At 40.3% G+C, this 27,539-nt stretch overlaps 1 protein-coding gene across 2 annotated transcripts in view; it reads left to right on the top strand.

Annotated features, from left to right (window-relative positions):
- Positions 1–27,539, top strand: part of plxna1a (plexin A1a) — a 263,334-nt gene that overhangs the window by 10,681 nt on the left and 225,114 nt on the right. For both annotated transcript variants that reach the window (XM_020704420.3, XM_078949962.1), the window contains one exon: positions 22,816–24,165. In XM_020704420.3, the coding sequence (XP_020560079.1) occupies positions 23,005–24,165 (1,161 nt within the window). In that variant the 5' untranslated portion in view covers positions 22,816–23,004. The remainder of the gene's footprint in view (positions 1–22,815; positions 24,166–27,539) is intronic.

Below are 27,539 nucleotides of genomic sequence, written 5' to 3'. Positions count from 1 at the left end.
GATTGTTTTGGATTATACTTTTGATATTTTGGGGAGTTTGTGCTGCAGAACATATTTGACTTCTGCTGAAATGGAATCATCTATTTGCTTTTTTGTGGCTGAATTTCAATGTATTTCCCTCTTAGCCCTTAAATGCGTTAGTCCACTCTTTTTTTTCTCGTACATGCTTTGGGTAGTTTTTCATTTCCAGGTATGAAGGTGAATAAAGGGTGACGACAAAAATGCTGAAGGGTTGACTGTAAAGGCTTTTGGAGACAAATCACTGAATCCAAACGCGTTGAAATCCTTAGGAGTTTTTCTGTTTTATTCTGACAGTGTTCAGGAATTACCATGAGCATGTAAGCTGCTGCTTTGAAAGCTGTTCTGTTCTTCCATCGCGTTTTAAAGTATAGAAAAGTATTATGAGGCGCATGGATGGGCAATTTAGCTTTTAGCAGAAGTGTGGTGACAAATGGATGAAAGTAATAGGAGAACTGCAGGTTTGGTGGAAACGGTGAAGATAAAACTGCAGACAAATTTTTTTTTGAGTGAGATGAATCGACGAAAGATGCCAGGCCGTTTGGGCCTCGATTGTTTTGTTCGTATCTCTGCTCTTGACTTCACTTTTTTACAGGAGTAAATTAAATATTCTGCATTTCTTTTTGGTGTTTATTGCAGGTTACACCATGGTCCGGGTGAATACTCGATTCTGATTGGCTGCTGGGTGTGAATTAAAAAGTGATATACCACAGGATAACCGCACGGTGAAAAAAGAAGTTTGGTCAGCTAGCTTAAATGTTTTGTATTACTGCGCAGGCTTCTTTAAAACAACCTTTTGCTTCATCATTTGGACAAAAACAAGCGGTAAGAGGTGAACTTTCTCTTCAACCCATCGGAAAGATCAGCATATATATATCGCCGAATCTTGACTACAGCGGTGGTGCGGGGACAAATAGTTTGCTTTTTGTTAGAAAAGCGATCCAAATTGGGAAAAAACAAGAATTAAGGACTAAAAACAATTTATTTCTTTTGTAAGTGACCATGGTATAAGCGGGTTAATGGCCGACGAAGTATGCATTATCACTTTTTAACGCACTTCTCAGAAGCAATCGTCCTCTGCTTCGCGTTGGACTGTTCAGGCTTCCACAGCGTGCGTTAAAAAGTGATAATGAATACTTCGTCGGCCATTAACCCATATTTATTTACTCTACAAATGATTATGCATGTTTTCAAAACAACAAGGTTTTTAATTTACTCTAATTTTTCTTTATGATTTAAACCTTTGCTGTTATTTGCTGAATGTATTGTGTGATATTTATGCTAAATTTTAGGGTAAAGAAGATTTTTGCCAGTCTTAAAGTTTAGTTAATATCAGATAAGCTCACTATTGACATGCAGATCAACTTAAACCTGAGATCTTAGATCAAAGTGAACAGACTGTAATTCAGAAAACATGAGATCTTCCCCAAACTTTATTGTTCCACTCTTTTTGCCTGTGTAAAAACTATTGACCGTATCTGAGAACTGGACTGAGTCACCCGTAGAGAATGTTTTACTTACAGCTCCAATGCAATAAAGTCAGTTTAGTCACCAGTGTTCTGCAAAACGGTACCAAAGGGCTTCACAATAAAACGAAAGACAAACGAAAATTTGAAATTAGGGGGATTAAGAACAAAATTTAAAAACTGTATAACATTACAAAACAAGTTAAAAAAAAAGGCACCATCTACAGAGTAATAAAAGGTATTCTAAACAGTACGTTTTTAGTTGTTTAAACTTGTTCCGTCCTGATACCATATGCAGTTCTGCAGGACTTTTATCGTCTTAAAAGCGTGCTACACAAATGTTTTGAATGTTGGACATGAGGGCCACTGAGGACCTACTTTTGTTGAGGCATCTGATTGGCCAGTTTATGACTTTAATAACTTGCACTACAGAACAAAATATCTAAGAAAAGCAGGATTATTAAGATCATGTTAGAAAAGGGTATCAGAGCATGAATGGTTATTCTGACCTATAGAAGTAACAGTTGTTTATTTCTCTACAGAAGTCTATGGGATTTTGGCTTCTTTAAACTCGTGGGCACTTCCTGTTAGGAACCCCAAGGGGGGAGGGGTCACTCGGTCCAGTTCTCTTATAGCAGGGGGGTCCTCAAGGGCCGGTGTCCTGCAGTTTTTAGATGATCCCTGCTTAAACAAAACTATGAGGAAAATGACAGTGTCATCAACATAGTTGTGTAGACCTTGATGATGATTGTTAAATAGAATTTGGGATGTTGAAACATGGAAATACCAAAAACCTGCAGGACATCGGCCCTTGAAGACTGACTTTGGACATGCCTGCCTGATATAGTAAACGCGCGTAGTTTTAAAAAAAAGATTTTTAAAGATAACTAGTGTTGTGTCTAAAATATTTGTTTATTTGAAAACCTAACATTTCAATCTCAGGTCAACCCATCTGGTCTCACTAGAACCACTCAAGGTAATGAGCTTCTTTAAGTTAAGCTATACGTAACCATGCAGGATTATGGCTTCTCTTTGTTGATTCAAAGACTGCCACACATTTAAGGCTTTTTCATTCATGCTTTTCAGTCTCCAGTTAAAAGATTTTATGTAGTTTGTTTCATTTCAAAGGAACAGTTTAAGAGACATCCGCAAATTTACACACCCTGAAGATGCTCTGCTTTTTCTGCCACTAAATCCATTTTTCCTGTGTGATTCAGCTGTTCCTGCTCTCTCTTCTTTTTGCTGCTGAAAGAAAGTGAATGCTGTTTTTATTCCCCTCTTCTTTCTGCCTCGTGCTTTTGCTTTTTGAGATCTCAACAGTCACTGGAGGAGGCGTTGCTGCAGGCGGCGCGTTCTCCCTAATGAGCGCGTGCAGAAGTGTCTGTGTGCAGGGAAACGGTTCTGTGGGAACACAAGCGAGTGTTTACATTTATGGTCTGGTGCAAAAAGTCGTGGAAGCTCATTTGTGTGTGTGGATTTTTTTTAAGGCTTTTTCTACACACTGTTTTCAATTCTTTCCTCTTGTGAAAGTGAGGGAACAGAACATTTCATTTTCCCTCTGTGTGCTCATGTGTGTTCTCTGGGAACCGCTCGGCTTCACATTTTTGCCTTTCAGTCCCTGTGTACCTGCAAATGTTTTTTTGTATTTTTATTTCTTCACTATTTAGTTTACATGTTTTAAGTAAAATAACTTAAAAAAAGTGAAAGACAACATTAAAGAAAACCAGGCGAATGAGCTTAATAATGGTTTACAATGCAAAAAAATGCAGACAAATATCATGCAGTAAATGCTAAATAATTTTTTTTCAAAGTGTCCATGAAAGTGCTAAACAGTTAAAGTTATCATTTCTTAAATACTTCCTTCAAATTTTATAGAAGAACTTTAATGTTGTGAAACAATAGTGTTGCATGATTCCTGTAAAAATGCAAATATATTAAGTTATTTGTACGTTTATAGCACCCTAACGGGGAAAAAAAGATGCATAACTGGTAATTATGTTAAACAAAAAAAAAGGTTAAACAACTTTAGCTCAAGGAATTTAACGCTGTGGAAAAAAGTTCACTAATCCAGTAAAATATTGAAAAACTCTGAATAGGTCAAACTGCTCCATTTAAAAAAAAAAGGTTTTTGGCTGGACTAATATTGAAGATCTAAGTAGTAAAGGGTATCAGTAGAAAATATGTGATAGGACTGAAAAACAAGGGGGGGGACATGAATGACAGGATTTCTACTACAAGAATGGAGTGGAAATGACAAAAAGCTTAATGAACCTCCTTAATGGAAACAGAACTGGACTACAAAGATTAACACCAGAACCTAAATGAGTATAAATTGACAAGGCAGATTACAGGTTACATTTTTGTAGAGTTTAAATGACTGTTTGGTGTCTGATTTAACTTTTTTGATGTGTTCCATTCGTGTTCAAATGTTTGAAGCCCTTTAAAATAGGAATGCATTTTTTTTAACATAACAAAAAAAGGCATTTTTCCATCAGTTTGAATGACAGGGCTCTGCCTCTTAAGGTGTCAGTCCAGGAGGATTTTAAGGAACACCAATGTGGCTGCGTCACGCGTGTTTTTATGTACCCGTGTCAATGTGACAGGGTGTCAGAACTGTATTCCTCTGGTGTGTGAAGTTCTGGACGGATTACTTCTCCAGGCCGCGCAGAGAGAGAGGAACTATAAAAGCATGAGAGTGTGTGAATTGACCATAAAGCTCTGCCACTCTAAAGGGATTAGCAGGGGTTAAACTGCAGGGCGCGATAAAAAACAGTCATTTCTGCGTCCCACCTTCAGCTTGCTGCAGCGCATGCGCGTGCACGTATACCACTCGCAGAAACCAAGAGGCTTGTCTTCTGAACACACGTGCACGTATCTGTAGGTATGACCCACGCGTAACTGCCATGAGGCTGCAGGCAGTTCCAGAGTGCAGGAGTGGGGGGATTACCAACAGGTTTCTGCTCTGCATGCTGATGCTCTGCATGCGTTTGGTGTGCAGGAGAGACGGCTGTGGGGCAGAATGAGTGAAGAACTGCAGTTAGTGTGCAGTAGAGGAGTGACTTATTGGCTGTTATGGTTGGAACATGCTGCCAGGACAGCATGCAAGCCTAAATTCATCATCACAAATCCATACGGAGGACACGTGGCAGCAGGATTTAAAATAAGCCCAGGAAAAAAACAAAAAACACAAATAAATTCCCCCTCATAAATTCAAACTGTAGATATTTACTGTATGCTCTAATTCTCTTCTGGCAGCTTGATAAGAGTTCACCTTCTTAACACATAAATCCTCTATAGTTAAATTAGCTGTGGTGCTTTCTAATGGTAACTGTACGGCACAGGGACAGATGGGAGCCTCCATCTTCTGCTAATGCAGCTGAGATTTGAAGTTATGGATATTTTCTTAAAATTGTATCTTTTTTAATAAGCGAAAGTAGAAGCAGATGAGTGGATTCATAAAATATTTCTCGCCTTGAAGTACAGTGTTCCCTCACTAAATTGATGTTCAGCTTTCACCCTCTCACTATTTTTTGCACTTTTTTATTTCTTGTGGTAAAGTGCAGCATTGTGTTCTGGCTCCTGATTGGCTGTAGACATGGTCAGTCTCCTCCATGCCGTATATCCAGCACAGAATGTCTCCAGTTTGCTAAATTTACATACATCTTCGCTAGTGATCTTTGTTTTTATTCTATAATATTGGACTTATTTTCCAATGAAAGTTTGGACTTTGAAAGTTATAAACATTAGAAAAAAGTGTCAAAAGCGTTCCCAGTGGTCTTTTTATTATGATTGTCGTTTTTAGCCAAAATATTCAAAAACTTGTGGCATTTTCTTCGACATAGTTTCTGGCGAGCGGCAGGAGTTCGTTTGAAAGTCGCCTCTGAGTTGTTGGCGCTCCTAGCAAGGAGCTTGTGGCCAGCCCAGCATTTTTTCTTCGTCATATAATATTTATTCATTTATTATTAAGTTTTGTCATGACTTTTTTTTATTGGAAATTAATTGGTGTATGGTATTCATTATACAAGAACTCAGATCCTTTTTAGGGTTTCTTTTGGTTGTACATAAGTTGAAATAACAAAAAACAAAGTAGTACAGAAACACCAAAGAAAAAATCTGATCAAGCGTAGCTTTTTTTAACTTTCATTTTGCTAAAAATTAAATTAAAATGTAGAGAAATTACATGCAGACATCAAATGAACACATTGGAATTCATCTGCTCTATAGGGGGAATTGCATTTTGTGAATTTAAACCAAATTTGGTAAAAAGGCTTCTTTTGTATTTTAAGCATGTTTGTCCAGAAATGCGACATTGAGGTTAATATGTGTCTTCCATCATCAGGAAAAGACCATAAGAACATGTGAAAAACAGCAAAAACACAATTTTCATCAGAGCGGGTCTTTAAAAGAAAGAATATCTCAGGGGTTTTGTCTGTTGCGGGTTTTTCTTTAGAACGTAATTCCCACAATAAACGTTTGAACTCTATATCTTGACTACTGCACTCATAGTCTACCTAAGTATGTTTGTTGTTGTATATGGTTTCATTTTGTGCTATTTGAAACATTTCTGCTGGAAATCTATGTTTTTCTTCAACAAAGCAATTTCCTCATTGTGGGATGACTGTAGTTTTTCATGTATTTTTCCTCTAAACGTTGGAGTCGGTTAAAAATGACAAGTTGATCTGAAGTTATTGTAGGAGTTCATGAAACTGCACGTTAAAATAAACCAATGGCATGATTTTTTTCCGAGTGATGCTCTGTGAATTAGGGATCTGTGTTGTAGATTTCCACACTGGCAGCTTCCCTTCTGCCGCTCCTCCTCCTCCACTGTTTCTGGCCTCCTCCTGTCCCTCCTGTCCCGGTTCTGGAAATGATTAAAGTACCAGACAGACCAATCAGATAAGGCTGCTGCGGTGGCTGCAGTGGGTCATGGGTTGGGGGTGAGGGGTCACATTCCTCCCTCTTGTCACACTGTAAGCTGTCACAGCTGTCTGGGGGCATGCCCACCAGACCCGGAGCTTCGCATTATTCTATTGTGGTAATTGTTTCAAGAAGATGCACTGGGTCCTCGTGGTGATAAATGCTGCCAGCGTGGTTGCAGAGGGGGACATTATTGCGTGAAATGTGGAAGTTTGGAGGGGATTTGGAATCCTGCAGCTGTTGTTTTCTACCCCGATGTGCCAGGCTAAGCTGCATCATGGCAAACGCAGCCACAGAGCTTTATGCCTTTGTCCTGCTTTAGAGTTTCTGGCGCTTTGCTTCAGTTTCAGCACAGCTCTTCCACATTTTGCAGTCCGGAAAACGAAGATGGCCTGCGTCCGAGCTTCCGACAGATTTCCAGTCGCACCCTTTGCTGACCTCGTTGCTTGGGATCCTCTGGACCTGAAACTTTTTTTTTTCTTCCTTCAAAGGGGACGGATGGAGCTCCATGTTTCAGGCCGTTGATGTCTTGTTTATATGCGCATCAGTTACAATGACACAGTGGAGGGGATTGCTACTTGAATCCAATGTGTATCAACTGAAACATCTGGTTCTCTCCGTGAGAGCAAATGAGTCGTCGACTGGAGTGTTGGCACACTCCAAAGGTCCTCCAGAGAAACAAATGGGGCTTCGGCGTTGAGAGGGACCAGCACATCGGATTAACAGATTTTATCGCTTTAAATGGAACTTGTTTCTCCATCCGTGGAGCTTTCCTTTTTGTTTTTCACAGTCACGCAGATTTAATTAGTTTGCATCACATGAATAACCTTTGTTTTCTTCTTTTGTTAGACATTAGGGGTTGTTTTTTTTAGTTTTTTTTAGACACGTTACTCAGATGACAGTTTTTTAAAAGTTTTTATAGGTTAGAAATACTAATAAGCCCCATCAACCAAACATACATCTTCAAATATTTAATAGAAAAGGTAAAATAGATTAGCAAATGCTCACATTTGTTTTGAACATGTTGCTGCATGCTGTCATTTTCCCCCTTCCATATAAAAATACTGGGCTGGCCACCTACCAGGATTAATATGTAACTCAAACCAGATCCAGTCAACTGTAATTGAAAAAAAAAAAAGCAACAGTTTCCTGGTGCTTCATTATTTTTGTGGGGAAAAAGCTTGTGAGTCCAGAAAAGAACCAATAAACTCTGCCAGTTAAGACGGCGGGCCAGGAACGTAAAAAAAAAAAAAAAAAAAAGCATCAAGTATTGACTGAAAATATTCCAAAACACTTGAAAATTGAAATATGAGGCTTTTGATGCGAGCTATCACTCCTGGAACACTGGCATTAGCAACAGATGCTCTGTGTGTTCTTCAAATGGAAAATGGCCTCGTTTGGTGCCAACAAGCCCTGGCAAACAGAAGTGATGCTTTGTCAGACTGGAGGTTTTAGCTGCACAACCATTTTGACAGAAGCGAATATTTATGTAAACGCAGCCTTTTCAGAAGGATTTAAAATACTTTTTTTGGTCATTTTACTATTAAAAAATCCATCATCTTTGCTTATAACATTTGACAAACTGAATAAGTGTCAAAGTTGTTTATGACCTCAAGTCCATGGTTTGGGTCCTTTTCATATTTGAGTTTCTTTTCCATTTCTCTGCTGTTATTTACATTTTCCACAGCAGCCAGAGAAGTAGTTGCTCATGAGCTGCAGTTTTAGCCCTTTGGTTTAAAAAAAAAAAAGAGATCTGTACTGAATTCAAAATAAATTAAATAGTTTGGAAAAACATCTGTTTTTTAATTAATTAATTAATTTATTTATTTTTATTAAGCAGGCAAAGTAACATAAAATCAAATGGTATAAGCTAGAATTAATGCTGCTTCTTTGTATAACATTTATTGAAGCTATTTTCTATTTGTTATTTTATGATAAATCCTTTAAAAGTAGATTTTTTTTTTTAAATTCAGCTGTTCCACTAAAGACTTAACTATTGTTCCAATCAAACCATAACTCTACTGAAGGAAGTAATGGTGTGGTAGTTGAATGTACATGAAAGTTGGGACGCGGGTCCGTTCATGAAAATGCCGACTTCTAGAACATGTATTTAAAATATGCTTGAAATATATTGCACAGAGCAAAAACATATATACACACTCACACGTATATATATATATATATATATATCTATAGTAGCCAAGCCTGGAGGACTGACTACAACAGATACCTGGAAAGACTTCAGACTTCTCAGCCCAGAAAAGCGTAATGCTAGGAACAGCTAAGATACTGCATTGGTTAGTGCACTTTCCTCACAGCAAGAAGGCCCCTGGTTCAAGTCCTGGGGGACTGAAACAGAACATCAATGGGGGACCTTTCTGTGTGGAGTTTGCATGATCTCCCCATGCATGCGGGTTTTCCCTGGCTTCCATCCACTGTCCAAAAACATGCTTCATAGGTTCATTGGTTCTTCTAAATTGTCCATAGGTGTGAATGTGAGTGGTGGGTGTGTGGTTGTGGCCCTGCGACAGACTTGGGACCTGTCCAGGGTGTCCCTTGCCTTCGCCCGGGATAGGCTCCGGCTGCCCCGTGACCTCGAAAGGGACAAAACAGATTAGAAGATGAATGAATATAATAAATATCCGATCCCTGATCAGGATACAACATCAAATGTCGGGCTCAATTTCCAATCACGTGATTGGACCAGGACATCCCTACACGATATAGACTCCATTGTGATCCATTTACCAGTCAACATGATTGTTTATTAGTTATCAACGCTGCAATAACCGTGGTAATGAGATGTTGGCAAAGGAAAGACATGCAAGTTAGTACTTGGCTCCTTTTGACCCCCCAATGGTTCAAGATGCACTTTTCCAGATGTAGCACTTTCTCTGAACTTTGAAGTGATCTGCAGGAGCCTCTGAAGGACTTTACGAGCACATATGTGATGATAAGGTTTGTTTGTCTGGAAAGAACCTCGTGAACTCCTCGGTGATCTCCTGTCCGGGTCCTCTGGAGTCTCGTCTCCCACATTCAGGTCTGGACAGCGTGTTTACAGGATTGGATTGCTGGCTTGGAGCAGCTCCAGTGACATGATCCTCTCTGTCTCCGTCCCCCCTCTGTGTCCCGGACAGGCCTTTTTAGCTCTCACGCCCCCTCTGACCCCTCAGGCCCAGGGGTGTCCCCTCCACATGCCTGAAAGAAAAACTGTGGAGCCTCAGCATCAGGAAGACACGAGCTGAAATGTAGTATTTGGACATTCTGGCGGAGTATTTATACAACAGCAGCAGGTCTGTCTCTGTGGATGAGCGATATGAGCAATCCTCAGATTTCACAGTTGAAAACTGTTTTCATTTCATCGTGCTCCAAGTGTGATTCAACCAGTCAATATTAGCAATGCCTGGAGACTGTGTTCTGTTCCTGCACTCTGACCTCTTTATTAGTATTTTAAAGAGATTGCATTTCTTCTAACTCTGTTGAAAATATTAATTTCAAGCCTCATTTTATGTATTTTTAACATAAAATGTGATTTACGACCTAGATTGGGATGTTTTTTACATACCTATGTGTATCTTTTCCTCTAAGTTTGATCTTTTTTTGCTTCTCTATTCATAAATAGTTTATTATTAACTTTTATAAAAGATAGTATTCTGTCTGTAAATGTCACCGAGTGCTTTTGCCTCTCTCAAAAAGAAAACAAATGAGTTCCAGCTCATCTCAACGACGGTTCAGAACCGCTAACACATGTGGTTGATTATTTATGAACCCCTAAAGGCCAACGTCTGCCAAAATCCACACCACCGCTGCACACAGCTAAAATATTGCTTTAAGGTTAACAAGAGCAAATCCTGAATATATGTGGCTGCTGTAGACGTGTGGAACAAGCTGCAGGGGAATCCTCCAGTCCACATGGCTGAATCAGGGGGCCAACGGGGGAGTTTGGGTTAAAATGTTACATCAACTAAATTAGCTTTTATGCATAATCATCTCCAGAAGGGATGCGTGTCTGTAGACGTTGATGAGCTCGCCCTTTTGCCGGCTTGTTTCTCCGTTAGAAATGCAGTGTAACAATTGGGCAAAACCTTGGGAAAGATTCAAAAGACTTTCTTCTGTCAAGGTTTTTCTCTCTGAAAAATGTCTTCAAAATCGAAGATTTACATGGATTTATGAATGCATCATGAATGTGTTAGTCTTTAGACAGCATCTAGTATTTTTTGTCTTTATCGTACATCTACGTAGGACCCGCTGACTGTATCTGAGAACTGGATCGAGTCACACATAGAACATGCTTTTACGTCCGGCTCCAACACCGCCATGAGGCCAAAAGTCGTCGGTAAGCAGTGATTGGTCTGAACATTTCTATGGAAACCACTCTCGCCAGTCAGGAGTGAGCTTGTTGGAAGGCCACACCCCTGCCACATGAAAACATGCTACACAAAATTGGTTAATCGTATTGAACGTTCAACAGCAGGCACGATGTAGGGCGATGTGCGATATTAGTGATCAATATTGCAATGATGACACATTAACCCAAAATTAAAAGCAACTAATAAATTATTTCCATTTCACCGGAACAATTTTATTTAAATAAAAGTCAACATGAATTGACTCCAAGTGACCCTTGTCAGCATAGGAGGCAGGTATCTGACATATAAGGGGCCCCTCCAACCGGTCAAATGTGTAAAGAATGTTTAAAACTGTAATTTGTTAACTACTTCAAGCTGCCATAGGATTGTTTTAGCATCCTAGCAGACTTTTGCAATGCACGTATTGCACCGACTGATATCACGATGAAGATGAATTTGCTATTTATTGTGCAGGCTCGGCAGGCTCCACCTACTTTTATTGAGGGCGTCTGGTCAGTTAATTACTTGAACAGTTTGAATTACAAACAAAGATTATCAAGAACATGTTATAAAAAGTATTAGATCAAGAATAGTTGTTCTAACCAATAGAGTGACTGAGTAATAACTGTTGATGTCTCTATAGAAGTCTATAGGATTTTGGCTTCTTGGAACGAGTGGTTACTTCCTGTTTGGAACGCCAGGGGAGGGGTCACTCGGTCCACTTCCCATATACAGTTTATGGTAGCACAGTGGGATAAAGCCTGCGTTAATGCTGTTATGCTTGCCTTTGGTTAACAAAGTTGTCCCTTCAGGCTGTTGGGCTTATTTTTGGTCTAATTTAGACCCAAAGTTGATGTTGTTTTGGATGTTTTTGATGTAGCACTGAAGCCAGACAAACAAGCAAATGTTCTCAGACATTTGAAACAAAGTTCTACTTCATCACAGTTTCTTTAACGAAAAAAGAAAAGAAAAGAAAAAACCTCACCTGGACAGGTTTTAATGTTTCTCATACTACTTTCATGTATAACTGTCCCTGTAAAAAACATAAAGAACTTTTCCTTTACACAGGAAGGTCAGAGGTCAGGCTCAGCTCCAGAGCAGCAACCCCCCACCCCCACCCCTTCAGCACAAGTTGCCATGGTTTTTAGCATGTGGGCCTTACACTTGGAAAAAAATCTACGTGGAAGATTAATGATCTCTCACAAAACTACCAGTTCTTCTTTCAACCTGTCATCTAACATTCTGCAGCACTGCAGTGGTTAACCCCCCTCCCTTTCATACCCCCTCACCCCCACCCCTTGTGAAGTTCTGCAGCAGAGCTGGAATGCTGTCAGGTCTAAAATGAGATAATCAGAACCAGATTCAGCAAACCCAGGATCTCGTCCAGCTGCAATCAGGCCTGTGAGACGCTTCAAAAACTTCCTGTGACGGTTTTCCTCATGCCGGAGAATCAGATCCACATCTGATTAATGTTGGAAGCAGAAGGGGATTATTTCAATGCTTTTGATCCGAGACCTTCCAAGTCATGACAAGTTTGACCCGGACCTGCATTTGGCCCCCCTCCACGTCGGCCAAACTGGTCTGTTGCGGATACATTTGAATTGGAAAAGTCGTTCTCATCGCACGATGGTGGCAAAAACAAAATGTGAGAAGAAAATGATATCAGTGCAGATATCTCCAGTGATTGTGAGTTTCTGGTGTGGTGCTACAGAACCCTTCAGGGACCTGGGAGACTTTGACGAGCTCTGCAGCAGCACATATTAGGACCGGATGTGAGGAGGGCTGGTTGGAACTGTTCTCTGTGGTTGCTGATGGTACACACATTCCTTCACCACAGGGAAAACATGTACATTCTCCTAAAAGTAAGCAAGAAAGTTGCAAAACATTCCAGATCCTTCAGAGTACCTGAAGACAAAAGAAACTTAACTTTGGACATGATCTTTGTTAATTAACTCTAACGATTTAAATGAAAAAAACAAACAAACAAACAGCTTAAATTGTTCCTCTGCTGTAACTTCCTAAAAATGTCAGAGTCGGGAGATAATCTCTCATAACTTAAAAAAAACATTAAGTTAATGGAAGTTAGCATGTGGTTCAAAACTCTCCTGATGCAGAAATCACATGCAGTGTTATTGAACCACAAACCATGATTACAACGAGATAACATAACATTTCATCTGAAGCGCCTATTCCCTGTTATTTATAGTTAACAGCATTTCAAAGAACAAAAATGTGTCCAGTATGTAATATATACGGTTCACCTTTTGTGGTCTTGCTTAAAGTGTGCAGTGAGGAGTTTTACTGCCTTAAACCAAATAGAATAAGTGTAAAAATTAAGTTGAACTAGTTGAATTCAGACTAAAATTCAACATAATATTATTTTATGAAATATGTTTAGTTTGAGTAAAAATCTGCGTGTGAACGAGATAATTCAGAAGGAATTTTAAGTGAGTCATTTGAAAATCCAGAGTTTCTTTCACAGTTTAGCTGCTACAACCAAAAGCGGTCCGTCCATCATTCACTCTGTAGTTTACACTGATCACACAGGGGGGTTTTTGGCTGGAGCGGGTCAGAGGGCAAAGGCCCTGATTATTAAGATTTCTTTGAAAAATAAACTTTAGCTTGAAGGATAGAAGGAAACCTTTGTTTTTGTTTTTTTCTTTTGGTTTCCCTTCGGGCAACAATGAGGCTGTAACAGCATTGTAGCATTCCAGTAAACAAACTTAAATGTGAGAAAGTTCTTGTCATTTTTAATAGGAGTTCACAGGAACCATCCTGGTTTGACAGGGTCGTCATTTAAAGTTGTTACAATTTATTTTTAAATAATAATTAGTTTTAAATGTTGCTGTTGCCTTGGGGTCAGTTTTTCTTTTTTTGCTTTCACCTTGTAGATCCACAAAAGTGTAAGGATGGATAAATGGCAGGAGGAGGAGGAGGAGTGCGAGGGGTTAAACACGGCAAATTTAAATGAGCTCTTCCTCAATCTGATCTAAACGGCCGTGTGCACTTTAATAAGTACTTTCATTTATATTAAGATGCAAATGTACCCTTTACTTGTGCACGTGTGTGTGTGTGTGCCACTTTATCAGGACCCTCTGTTCATTAGCTCGCTGTAATTGTGTTAGCTGTGTAGCTGAAAACGTGTGTGTAAAGGTCACATCAGAGGAGAGATGACATGAGGATAGAAGACATACATAGCCTATCTGCTGCAAAGCTCTCACACACACAAACAGCTCAGATGAGGAGGGCTTTGGATGTGTGTGTGTGTGTGTGTGCGCCCCGAGGTATGGCTTTATGTGTGAGTCTGTGTAGGTGTGTGCGTTTGAATCAAGTGGCAGTGTTTAATCAAGTGTGATATTTCTCCTCTCTAAGCTTTGCATATACAAGGCAGACTGCTAAAGGAACCCATACATTAGCTGTGTGTGTTTGTGTCTGTGTGTTGTGGTCATAGGATTTTGTGTGACGGTTTTCTGCTTGATTTTGTTGAAATATGCAGCATTCGATGGTGTTATAAGATTAAAAAGAGCAGTTGAGATGCTGTGTGGCAAAGCAACGCTGCAGTTGAGACTCGCAAGCCTTAAGGACCGGATTTTAGCCGCACTTGGATGCAAACAAAGTTTTCCTGAAATGACTTCTGTTTGGCACTTTTAGTGAGATGTGATATGATCAAAGGTTGTTTGGTGTCTTTAAAAACTTCTGGCTCTGCTGTAGAAACATTTATCTCTTGCATTATTAATGTGTGATGGCTTTTCCTCTTTTTTTGGGGTTTTTTATTTTAACCACACATATATAGAAATGAAGTATCTTCATCAGCTAGAATGGAAGCGTACACAAGCGTCCGGCCAGGGTCATGTTTTTAGCCCAACTAAAATCTGAAACTAGGATTTCTGAAACTTTTTTAGGGAAGCAGGTACTTTGACATAATACAACATTTCAGGAACTTTTTGAGGCTTTAGATCATGCTCATGAGAGGTAAAAAAAAAACATTTTCTAACGGTAAAGCTCAAAGTCTTCAGTGACTTCTAACAAATTGAATTTATGACTTTGGTTATTCATGTGAAACTCTGGTATTTCTCATTTCTTTATGATTCTCAAATTCTATTTAAAGTCTTGACCAACATTTGTGTTTGACAGATTTTTTTTCTTTTTACATTTTTTGCTTTTCCACCGACTTTCAAACCTGGCCTCACCTTTTGGTTTTTTAAGTTTTCACATAAGTTCTTCTGTTGGGTCAACAAGAATATAAAATAATTTGAAAAAGGAAAATATGACAAAGAAAAGAAGAGTAACAAAAAAAAATCAAATTAAAAATTGTTTGAAGGCCATTTAAAAACCAAGTTGAAAAATCGTTACTGTAGCAGATCAAAACAAACGTTTCAGTCAAAGAAGTGACTCGTGAAAGAAAAAACAATCTGCTTAAAGTTGAAAGATGCGCCACTTTAACAGCTTCTAAAGACAATTTCCAAAGCAGTGAAGTCTAAAAACTCAAAAAGTTTTTAAAGATGATTATTTTATTTACCAAATCGGCAAAAGTGGAACAGTTGTTTGTTACCACAGGATGGTATGCATGCTGCACCTATTGTAAATACGAACTTGTTCTTAATAGCTTACCTGGTTAAATAAAAGTTAAATAAAATTAAGAAAAGATGCATGCATGCAGCAGTAACGGATGCATGCATGCATCAGTAACAGATGCATTGATGCAGCAGTAACAGATGCATGGATGCAGCAGTGACAGATGCATGGATGCAGCAGTGACAGATGCATGGATGCAGCAGTGACAGATGCGTGCATGCATCAGTAACAGATGCATTGATGCAGCAGTAACAGATGCATGGATGCAGCAGTGACAGATGCATGGATGCAGCAGTGACAGATGCATGGATGCAGCAGTGAGAGATGCATGGATGCAGCAGTAACAGATGCATGGATGCAGCAGTAACAGATGCATGGATGCAGCAGTAACGGATGCATGGATGCAGCAGTAACGGATGCATGGATGCAGCAGTAACAGATGCATTGATGCAGCAGTAACAGATGCATGGATGCAGCAGTAACGGATGCATGGATGCAGCAGTGACAGATGCATGGATGCAGCAGTAACGGATGCATGCATGCATCAGTAACAGATGCATTGATGCAGCAGTAACAGATGCATTGATGCAGCAGTAACAGATGCATTGATGCAGCAGTAACAGATGCATTGATGCAGCAGTAACAGATGCATTGATGCAGCAGTAACAGATGCATGGATGCAGCAGTAACGGATGCATGGATGCAGCAGTAACAGATGCATGGATGCAGCAGTAACGGATGCATGGATGCAGCAGTGACAGATGCATTGATGCAGCAGTAACAGATGCATGGATGCAGCAGTGACGGATGCATGGATGCAGCAGTAACAGATGCATGGATGCAGCAGTAACAGATGCATGGACGCAGCAGTAACGGATGCATGGACGCAGCAGTGACAGATGCATTGATGCAGCAGTAACAGATGCATGGATGCAGCAGTAACGGATGCATGGATGCAGCAGTAACAGATGCATGGATGCAGCAGTAACGGATGCATGGATGCAGCAGTAACTGATGCATGGATGCAGCAGTAACAGATGCATGGATGCAGCAGTAACGGATGCATGGATGCAGCAGTAAAGGATGCATGGATGCAGCAGTAACGGATGCATGGATGCAGCAGTAACGGATGCATGGATGCAGCAGTAACAGATGCATGGATGCAGCAGTGACGGATGCATGGATGCAGCAGTAACAAATGCATTGATGCAGCAGTAACGGATGCATGGATGCAGCAGTGACGGATGCATGGACGCAGCAGTAACAGATGCATGGATGCAGCAGTAACGGATGCATGGATGCAACAGTGACGGATGCATGGATGCAGCAGTAACAGATGCATGGATGCAGCAGTAACAGATGCATGGATGCAGCAGTAACAGATGCATGGATGCAGCAGTAACAGATGCACGCTTAACACCTCTTTTCTCAAAGGAGCATCCCTTAAAAATGTATATTTTGATTTTTGTTAATACACAGAGTATTTAAACATCACCTGTCAGAATTACAACAACGTAAACTGATGTTTGACCTTCAGCTGCAGGGTCTCGTTTTATTGGTATCTGGGACAGTAAACTGGAACATCAGTTTAAATGACGACTTCCTGGTAAATACGATAAAGGCCAGCTGGACAACCGTGCACTTGGAACACTTACAATGAGTTATTTTTGGGTCAAGTGTCTGAAGTGAGCTTTTGTTTAAAAAAACCTCTTAAAATATACTGTATATGTGAGTTGATGATAAAGTATCAAAACCTTCTGATGACAGGAATATGTTCACAATTTTTCCTCAAACTTTTCTTGGATTCTTAAAATTGTCTTTCGAAGCTCAATCCAATGAAGCGTTGAGTGAAGCCCCGTTCCTGCTGATGTTCCTAACCCTCAGATTCGCTCATCCGTGGCAGCTGCGATCATCTCTGCCACATTTTCTGATAAAGAAATATGTTTTTGGGACTATTCAAGCACTCAAAGCCCCTCTAAATGGGTTTAGCTGCAGGGGCCCGTCTTTGGAAATTGCAACACACCCACCAGAAATTTCTCTTTGACCGTAGATGCAGTTTGTCTTATTCTGTTTGTGCCACTCTGCCTTCATTACCGAGTGTTGTATTTGGACCTGATCCTCCGTCTTCTGACCCTGACTCTGTTTGCCTGCTGCCTGCTGCCTGCCCTGACCCTCGCCTGGATTTTGGCCATCCTATCTCTTCTCTGGTGAACTTATTGCCCGTTATCGACTCCTGCCTGCCTTATTTAGCTTTGTGGACTTTTAGTTTAGCTAATAAACCTGCTGCACTTGGATCTCCTGCCGCCGCTGCTGCTGCTTCTGTGGTTGTGGCTGCAGGAACCATGTTTTTACATTCTCAGCCTCTTGGATTCCATTATCAGGAAGGATGTCTTCATAAATACATTTTTACCAATGCGAGGTTTCTGTTTCTGTCATGATATACTTTTGGCGATCAGACTAAAGTTTAGCTTTCTTTTTTTGTCTAAAAGCTTTTCCCTGAAAACCGAGAAACGAATGGGAGCTGTGATGCTGGTGTTGGTGAGCATGCAGCTGTCAGTGGGGTCACTGTGTGGAATGCTGCTGTAAATGAAGGGCTGTGTTTCGAACTGCATGATGCTGCAGCCCACACGTGCGCACACAACCAGCATTCCTGCAGCTTCCTGCAGACATGTTTGTCTTAGTTTTCTCCAAATCCCCAGTCCCACATGTTACATGTTTTTAAGACTTGAAAAGTTGAACATGTTGGTGGTTGTAGCAGTTTCAGAATCACAATCTTATCGTCTTAGGGATGTTGTTTAACATATTAATAACAAAACTCTTACAAACCTGCTGAAACATCCATCTATTTATCTTTTTAAGGCCACTCAATCCCTTTCAGGGTTGCAGGACTGCTGGGGTTGGATGAAGGCTGACCTGTTTTGTCACTTCAGACTTTCTAAAGTCTGTGGTCAAAATCTCAATTGTTAACTTTAACACCCTAAAAACTAGTTAAACCAATAACAAGTTTTGTTACAATGAAGAATTTTGTAATTTTTGGAATTTTTTTGCAATTTTGTAAATAACTCATTCAATTATAACTTTTTATTCTGGACAAAAAAACGTCACCGGCACGAATCGATTTCTAACAGAGAAATGTTGGGATTCCCAAAGACAGTAAACCCACAGAAGTTGTAGTTTTACTGCAAATTTCAGTCATTCCTACATTTTTTCTTTTCTTTTCTTTATTTTTGTCTCAAGATGATTTCATATAGTAGCCATACATGCATAGTATATTTAATGTTGTAGAACAAACAAAAGACGTTTTGTGCAGGTTAGAAAAAACCTGTACATCATATCTGTATATATATATTTTTAATGATTCAAACTATACCTAGCATTTATTTCCTTTAGGCATTTCCCAGATTCCAAGTTAACGCTGATAGCTAAGTGTGAATTTAAGTGTTTCTAACCCTAAAACATTTACAGCAGTAAAAAGAGAATTTTGGCATCATGGTGTCCTTTACAAGGATCACCATGTTCAACACATACACATTTTAAGGACTGTGGAAAAACTACCTGCACCCTCATAAATCCCTCCATATATTTAGACTCAGTTTACACTTTTGTTTTTACATTAAATAAGACGTACCTTTTTAAAATCTAACTTCTATTCATAGGAATGTTTGAGTTTATATCCATTTTCCCCCCCAGATTAATTAAGGGATGCAAGTAGAATGTCAAAATCAAACCACATAACTTTTAGATTTTTATAATTTTCTTTTTGACGGATCTGTCATCAGTGGCATGATTGGTCTCCAAATGGCAGAGTGAGTTCTTTGGAATCCGAATCTTTGAATTGCTGAGCTGTTTTTCCGTCAGGTCAAAGTCTTGATGAGCTGTAAAGGGTCATCTACAAACAGGGTTAAACAGGGTTAAAGTTCACCCCCCCCACCCCCCCGTGTCCCTTCATTCCCAAACTTTTAAAAATAAACTGCTAAACACCTTTCGTCTGTCGAGACACAATTATACACATATCCAACCCTGCAGGCTCATTCCTGCAAATCATTGGGAAACACAGTTACATTCCAGTTCTAAGCAGTACATTTATTGTGAATGTCCTTTGTTTTCCTTTGTTTTCGCATCTGTTTGTTTTAGTGAAAAGTAGAAAGTTCCAAGATGCGTGCCGGCACAAAGACGGTCAGGCCTGCAGGCACGGACGTGTGCTCCATGCTAAACTAGTGCTGTGTATAAATTTGCCTAAGTGTTTGGCCAAGGTCTGCGGCTGCGTGCAATCGATGTGCCAAAAGCAATAAATCAGCGGAGGACTGACCAGAACGCCACTACAGCTCAGTCTGATGGAGCAGGTGGACTTCAGGATCTCCCTGACGCTCATTTTTCTTTCAGGAGAGACTTTGATGGGGTTTAAACGATCCAAGGATCTTTATGTCTAATTTATTTATCAGGGATTTTATTTTTTATATTTCAGGATCTACAGTTTCCTGCCTGAAGGAAATACCGTAACTAGAGTTTATGGAAGGTAGTTCATTGAAGAAGATTGGGAACCAGTTTCTAAAAGTTTCTACCTGTTGGGGGTAAAAAAAGTGATCTAAAACCCCTTTGACATCTACATTTATTTCTAATTATGATATAAAAAAGTCACCTATTTTTCTGCTGTCAAGCAGATGTTACATTAGGTAAGTTTGGAGTAGAAGAGGTGAGAGATGTATTTGGATCCATTGGCATCAAGGGTCAAAACGTTGAATTTTAATGATCTAAATGTTTAGACGTTTTGGTTCTACCTATTACATCTGTGGTCAAACTTTTGGTCAAAACATCAGGACAATTTTTAAAGTTGCTGCTGGTATAATGATGTAGGAGAACTTTGTGGTTTTATTTCCTGGAAGCGGCAGTAGAATGTATAATATATACCAGAACAGCCTGAAGCAGAATCTCATCGGTTTGTCCCGTTTAAGCTGGAAAACTGCAAATATTTCGGCAATGATTTGATTGGTTGCCTCTTTATTGCCCTAAAAGGATTCAAACGATATTTGTGTAGGCTTGATGTACAAGCAATTATTGTAAAACCGCATCATCATATAGGATAAATATTTAAAGAAACATTTAATATAAAAAGTAAAACATTTAACTGCTGTCATAGAGCATTGTGGGAAAGTCTAGAATAATCATTAAGAGAGAAGCTCCATATTTAACCCTCTTTCAGGCTCTTCTATCATCAAGTCGTTTTTTTCTCACAAAAAGGAGCATTTCTGTCCTTTTTGATCTAATTTAAGCGTTATGGAAAGACTCCAACGTTGTTTCTTAGTTCACACTTTCTTTGTCTTCGTCCCAGTTTAGTCAAAATGATCTTGATATCGTCAGATTTACTTCTTCGCAAATCTTTGACCACGGAGTGCACATGTGCTGCTTGCTTTCCACTTATTTATAGAATTTATGTTTCATCTAAGTGGGACAGAAATGGTGCAAACAGACTTTTTGATTGTTCCTTTTAAAACTAAAAAGCAAAAGTCCCATCTCCTTGTCATGTGTGTACTGGCGCTTGTTGTTTTTTTTTGCATTAGTGTTCTGCCGAACATTCAGCAGGATCATAAAGCTGAATCTGACATAAAGCAGAACAGTCATCTGTTATTTGATGGCCAGTGTGAAGGACTACATCCTCTACTGCTGGGTAGAGCCTCCGTGGTGCAGCGGTAGGGCGGTCGACCCATGATCGTAAGATTGCAGGTTCGATTCCCGCCTTGCACGCCCATGAGTCGATGTGTCCTTAACAATTAAAGATCATACTCACTATTTGACGAATGTAGTTCAGGCCACCATCTTTGTAGTCCTCTAGACTACAGTTTTGTAGTCAATGGCGACCATTTTTGTTGTTTTGGACCATTTTTTAAAAATTTAAACCATGATTTTGTCCTTGGGCAAGACACTGAACCCCACCTTGCCTCTGGTGGTAGGCGGGCGGAGCCGTCACCAGTGTGTGAATGTGTGTGTGACTGGGTGAATGGGTCTGTGACTGTAAAGCGCTTTGGGCCTTGTAGGTAGAAAAGCGCTATAGAAGTACACGCCATTTACCATTTATCACAGCCTCACTGGAGAAAGACATTATTGATGAGGAGAGACTGAGGAATGTAATGAAAGGAAGACGGTGATGCACAGAAGTTAGACAGAGTCGCCATGAAGCCTTGGGCCCTTTGTTAAGGGTTGCCCACACCACGCAATGAACATTTTGCTGGATGTTTGCTCAGCAGCTCAGATTAAAGTTCAAGGATCTTGGTGGCATTCATACTGGGGTGTCTTGTTGAAAATAAATCTGCAGATGTTTCTTGTGCTTTTAAATAATGGATCATGCTGCATCTTAATCATATGGTAAAAGTCTGGGTAAAAATGACTAGGGGGGGCCTCCAACGAGCATTTATCTCTCTGAAATAATGTTGCTCATAAAACTGTGAGCTGTAAAAACATGAGGGCGACAGTCCATGGAGATGCACTGAAGTCAATATGGAGGAGGATGAGTTCAGTGAAACTCTTTGATGTGACGAAGACATATGGGGTGCATGTGTGATCTTTGGATTTTAAAACACAATTTTAATAAGTAAAGAGGTGAACTTTAGGCCTTAGTCACAACGGCCCTTACAGGTGAATCAAGGCTGTCTGAGGGTGAAAAATGGTCAAACCTGGTGGCCCCCAACAAAATATTAAGATTGTGACAAATTGCTGAACCCGTATAGCGGGAAATGCTGGTATAGGACCCGTTATGCAGGAGACCAGGCTTAGTTGACAGAACACTTAATAAATAAACTTAAACAGGAAAAAGTCCCATGGAGAAACAAAACGGGCGACAAAGCACCTGACCAAAAACCAAACCACAACACTTGGTCCTCACAGCTTGTCTGCGCTTCAGAATCCGCTGGAATTACATTATTAAGGGTGTCTATGGTTGAAGAATAACGGCAGTTGAAAAAATGTCAACACTGGAGCCATGTAAATAAAATGGTAACCTGAGCTTTTAATGCCGAATGAAAGTTGTAATAAATACGAGGAACCACTCCTCAGTTTACTTATTCTGAAGAGATAAATGAGTGTTTGACCACCTTAAACTGCCCTTGCCCAGTTTTTGGGTGCATTTATTTCTCAGTTTGATTTAAGTGCCGTCTATATTTTGAAAATTTAACAAACACTGTTTAAGGACATTGTGTTTCAAAATGTAGACATTGTTTCTGCTGGATTGTCTTTAGCGGCTTCCAGACAATCGATATTCTGAAGGCAGCTTCGGAGTGATTAACACTTCTTTTGAAAGATGCCTGCACCAAGAGTCAATACAACTACGACATTCTATTGTTTATCGTCTGTGTTTTCTTTTTTTTTCTATTCCAGCATTACTGATTCAGTGCGCTGCTGAACGTTTATCATCTCATCATGCTGTTATCCAGGTGTCCTCGCTGGAAGACCTCTGAACGTGCAAAAGCTGACTGATTTCTGCTTTCTCTCTGTCTCAGGGCTGGTGACGGATGAGGCCGATGGAGGGATGAGGATATAAGAAGAAGAGGAGGAAGAAACGGAAGTGGAAAACAATTGCTTGGAAATTTCTTCTTTTGTTTCAGTAGTACGTTGCGCTCTTGTACGGGACCGACTGCTGTCAAAAGTACAGACACCCTCTTGCTCACACGTTCCCTTCCCCCTCCATCATGTCCTCCCACTTCAGTCCACCCCTTGTCATCCTCCCCTTCATCCTTGTCCTCTCCTTTGGCTCCACCTCTCCTACCTCCTCCTCCTTCTTTTCCTTCTCTCCCCCGGAAGGAGGTCTCACTCATTTGGTGGTCCACAACAGAACTGGAGAAGTCTATCTGGGTGCCGTCAACTGGATCTACAAGCTTTCAAGCAACCTCACCAAACTGCGAAGCCACGTGACTGGTCCCGTCACGGACAACCCTCGGTGTTACCCCCCCCCTGGTGTGCAGTCCTGCCCCCACGAGCTGGTGCAAACTTCAAATGTCAATAAACTTCTGCTGCTCGATGCGGCCCACAACCGTTTAATTGCATGTGGGAGTACTTCCCAGGGAATCTGCCAGTTCCTACGTCTGGATGATTTATTTAAGCTTGGGGAGCCCCACCACCGTAAAGAGCATTATCTATCCAGCGTGGCTGAAGCAGGCACCATGTCAGGGGTGGTCATCTCCCCAGATATCTTTAGCGGGGACGGCAAACTATTTGTTGGTACTCCAATCGATGGAAAGTCCGAGTACTTCCCAACGCTGTCAAGTCGCAAGCTGATGTCCAACGAGGAGAATGCCGACATGTTCAGCTTTGTTTACCAGGATGAGTTTGTCTCATCTCAGCTTAAGATTCCCTCTGACACACTCTCCAAGTTCCCCGCATTTGATATCTACTACATCTACGGCTTCAACAGTGAGCAGTTTGTGTACTACCTGACCTTACAGCTCGACACACAGCTCACCTCACCAGATGCAAGCAGTGAGCAGTTCTTCTCGTCTAAGATTGTCCGGCTTTGTGTTGACGATCCAAAGTTCTACTCCTACGTCGAATTCCCCATCGGTTGCACCAAAAACGGAGTGGAGTACCGCTTGGTTCAGGATGCCTACTTGGCCCGGCCGGGGGCCCGTTTAGCCCGATCACTCGGCATCAGGGAGCACGAGGAAGTTCTGTTCACCGTGTTCGCCCAGGGTCAAAAGAACAGAGCCAAACCACCCAAGGAGACGGCTCTGTGTCTGTTTACAATGAGGCAGATAAAAGAGAAGATCAAAGAGAGGATTCAGTCGTGCTACAGAGGAGAAGGGAAGCTCTCCCTGCCTTGGCTGCTCAACAAGGAGCTGGCCTGCATCAACTCGGTGAGAGCTTTCCACCATTTTGCTTGTTTTCTCTTACTTAAAAAACACAAGAATTAGCTTTTTTTTTGCTGTTTATTTCCTGTCAATTTAGATGTTGTTGTAACTTGGGTGAGAATTGTTATATTATTTCATTCCACTGGAGTTATCCAGGGCTAAAGTAAAGAGAAAAAGCTATCAACATTGCATTTTTATGTTGAATAATTAAAATAAAATAAAAATTAAAGTTTTCTTGTAACCAAAATAACTGCAAATGTAATAAAACATTTGACCTTGGTCAGAAAAACTGAAGTATGGGTGAAAAGACTCGTTCAGGCTCAATGAATTTCTATAAAACATTGTTTACACCTGTTTTTACATTTATTTGGCTTTTTTTTACACTTTTTGATCACTAAAACAAGTGTAACCCCCATATTCCCAAAAATGCAGTTCCTCTAAGACCTTAATGTATTCAATTTGCAACCTGTGTAGTCATAAAATAAATTCTGTTGATGCAGCTAAGACACGAATGCACCGCGTGTCAGTATAAAAGGTTAAAACACAACTATAAATTCTGTTTGCTATACAAGTCCAGAGAGATGCGAAGACTTGTAACTGTTAAAAACCTACCAACCAACCTACCAAGTCTTAGTGACAATCTTGATAATCTTTGTTACAAAGTCTTGAGGAAAATGGAGAACCTTCTCAAGAGTGAGCAAAATGAGTCCAATAACACATCAAGGACTTATCCCACAACAGCTTATATATGTGCATTAATGATAAACAGTTATGATGCACGCACAAACACGCTTCATAAAACCAGCTCCATCAACTAATCGTTACATTATAACTGCATTTCCATCATTTTTTTACCATAACATAAAGTGCCATTTGACCTATTCATGATAAAGCTGCATTTCAGGCCCATCAGATATTTTTCCTTCCTATTTTGCAGATCTACAGACTTGTTTCCTTCAGCTCCATGACTTCCGGGGAACACTCATACAGTACACGCACACGTCTCTGCACAAGCACATGGCTGTCACATTAGCTCTTACCCTCACCTGCACCTCCATCTGTCCTGGTGACTCTCTTAACAGAGGCAGAACACCCATTTACAACATTTAACAAAGTTGTGTAGAACCTCGCAGTAAAGCAACGTTTTTCCAGAATGTGCTGTGACAACATTTTAAAGCACTTGTTTGCATGTTCTCCCCGTGCATGTGTGGGTTTTCTCCGGAGACTCCGGCTTCCTCCCACCTTCCAAAAACATGCTTCATAAGTTCATTGGTCACTCCAAATTGTCCATAGGTGTGAATGTGAGTGTGCATGGGTGTGTGATATGTGTGACAGACTGGACCCCGAAAGGGACAAACAGAAGATGAATGAAGGAATGAATGAATGAATGAATATTACATGCAAAGTTTTCCAATTAAAAATAATCAGTTACACTTTCATGTACAGTAAAACTGTTTCATTTAAAAAAAAGTTTTTTTTTTCTACTCCGTTTGGTGAAACTTTCCCAATCAAATTTTAATGGGGATTATATGAGGAATCCTTTTTTTTTATTTTACATCTGAATGTTTTAAATAGATGAGCAGTCACAATGAAACACCTGGAGGTTATGGTCATTAATGTGCAACTAAAGGCTCTAGATCACTAATATTGATTGAAATGAAGTCATTTGCCTTGCTTTGTTATATGTGGGCGTGTGCACATATATGTGTGTTTGCCTGTATTTCCTGTCACCCACATGTCATGCACTCACACGTTCCCAGCCCTTTATGGTCATGAATAATTCACCTGGTCTCACCTTCTGTTATTCAGTCAGTGCTCCATAACAACCTGCCATAAATCTCCAGACCATTCCCCACCTTTCCTTTCAGTCTATTTCCTGTACATTATCTCTTTTTATCCACCGTCTCTCACTGTGGTCGCGTCATTTGCATATTTAGCCTTTCTCCTTTTTGATCTCTGTCTCTTTTCTTTGATAAAGTTCGTCTTCGCTTTTTGATTTTGCGTCTGTGTGGGTTTGGGGGCGGTGGTGGTGGTGCTGTATGGGGATGTGTGTAAAAGGGGGAAGCTGAGTGGGGGCTGAACATAAATCAAAAGAGGAAGATGATGGAAGTGACAATGTGCAGAGTGATGGAAGGATGGAGTGTAGTTTTAATGAGGGGGGGGGGGGGTTGGGGTCAAGGTGTGGAAAAAAGGGAAGGTGAGCTAAGATGGCAGGATGGAGGACAAAAACGTCTTTTCAGGCTCTGTACTTTATAGATAACTAGTAGCTTAAAGTAGTTTTCACTACACTGTCAGTTCCTGAATGGGTTTTTAATATCTAAGAATATGGCAGCAATAATTAAATCCCCGTGTTTGTACATTAAGTTTATCTCAGAAGTGCAAGAAAAACTGGTTACACTAATCTTTTAATAAAGCACCCATATGGGTGAGAACGTCCTCCTTCAGTTGTTTTATAAGGATATTATACAATGCCCAAACAGAATTTGAGTCTTCTATTTTAGTTTTGTCACGATTTGGCTTTAGGTCAGCATCATTCATCAAGCTGTTTTACACTTCTTACTATTTTTGACACCCAACAAATCTGAGACACATTCTACACCTTTTTTAACGATAAAAAAAAAGTCAAACTGTTTTTTTTTTGTTGTTGTTGCTTTTGAGCGGCACAAAATTCCTCCAACATGAGTGAGGCCCTGCGGCTCGTGAGGAAACAGAGGACCCTTCAGATTGGCATTTTGGAAATTGCCTGTTCCTAGTTTATCACCGACAGTCAGGTCCCAGAGAGATGTCCCTGCTAACTGTTTGCCTATTGCTAGCTCGGCCTTTTGGGAGTCAAGTGTGACAGTGTAGAGATTTGAGATGAAAACAACGAGATATTCTTCAAAGAAACTCAAAAGACTGCACTTTTAAGTTGTGGTTATTTTCCTCACCTGGTTAAAATCCCACGTGAAGCCTTCCTTCAAACTGACATGTTATTTTTGTAAATGCTTTTGTCTCCTTCCACTATTTTGGCTTCCATGTACCTCTAGTCTTTACACCTTAGCAGGTTAAACTCCCACAGACTGTTGTCACTATAAAAACGTGCATGGAAACCTAAATAATCCTCTAAATTACCTTTTCAAATGATCTTATGGCACCAGGATGCTGATCTTAAAAAGAATGGTTGAATGGTCTCATGCTGATAAATTGGAGAGTGTCACAAATTTATAATTAAATGTTACTTTGGCTGGGGTGCTTGGTGGCGCAGTGGTTAGCGCTCTTGCCTCACAGCAAGAAGGCCCCCGGTTTCAGGAGGAGTTGAACCAGAACATCAATGGGGGACCTTTCTGCCTGGGTTTTTTCCGGGGACTCCGGCTTCCTCCCACCGTCCAAAAACATGCTTC

This window comes from Oryzias latipes, chromosome 7 (genome assembly GCF_053564925.1).
Source record: "Oryzias latipes strain Hd-rR chromosome 7, Olatipes_Hd-rR_3.1".
Taxonomy (NCBI): Eukaryota; Metazoa; Chordata; class Actinopteri; order Beloniformes; family Adrianichthyidae; genus Oryzias; species Oryzias latipes.
The sequence above is the reverse complement of the archived record's forward strand: the minus strand, read 5'-3'. Positions and strand labels throughout refer to the sequence as shown.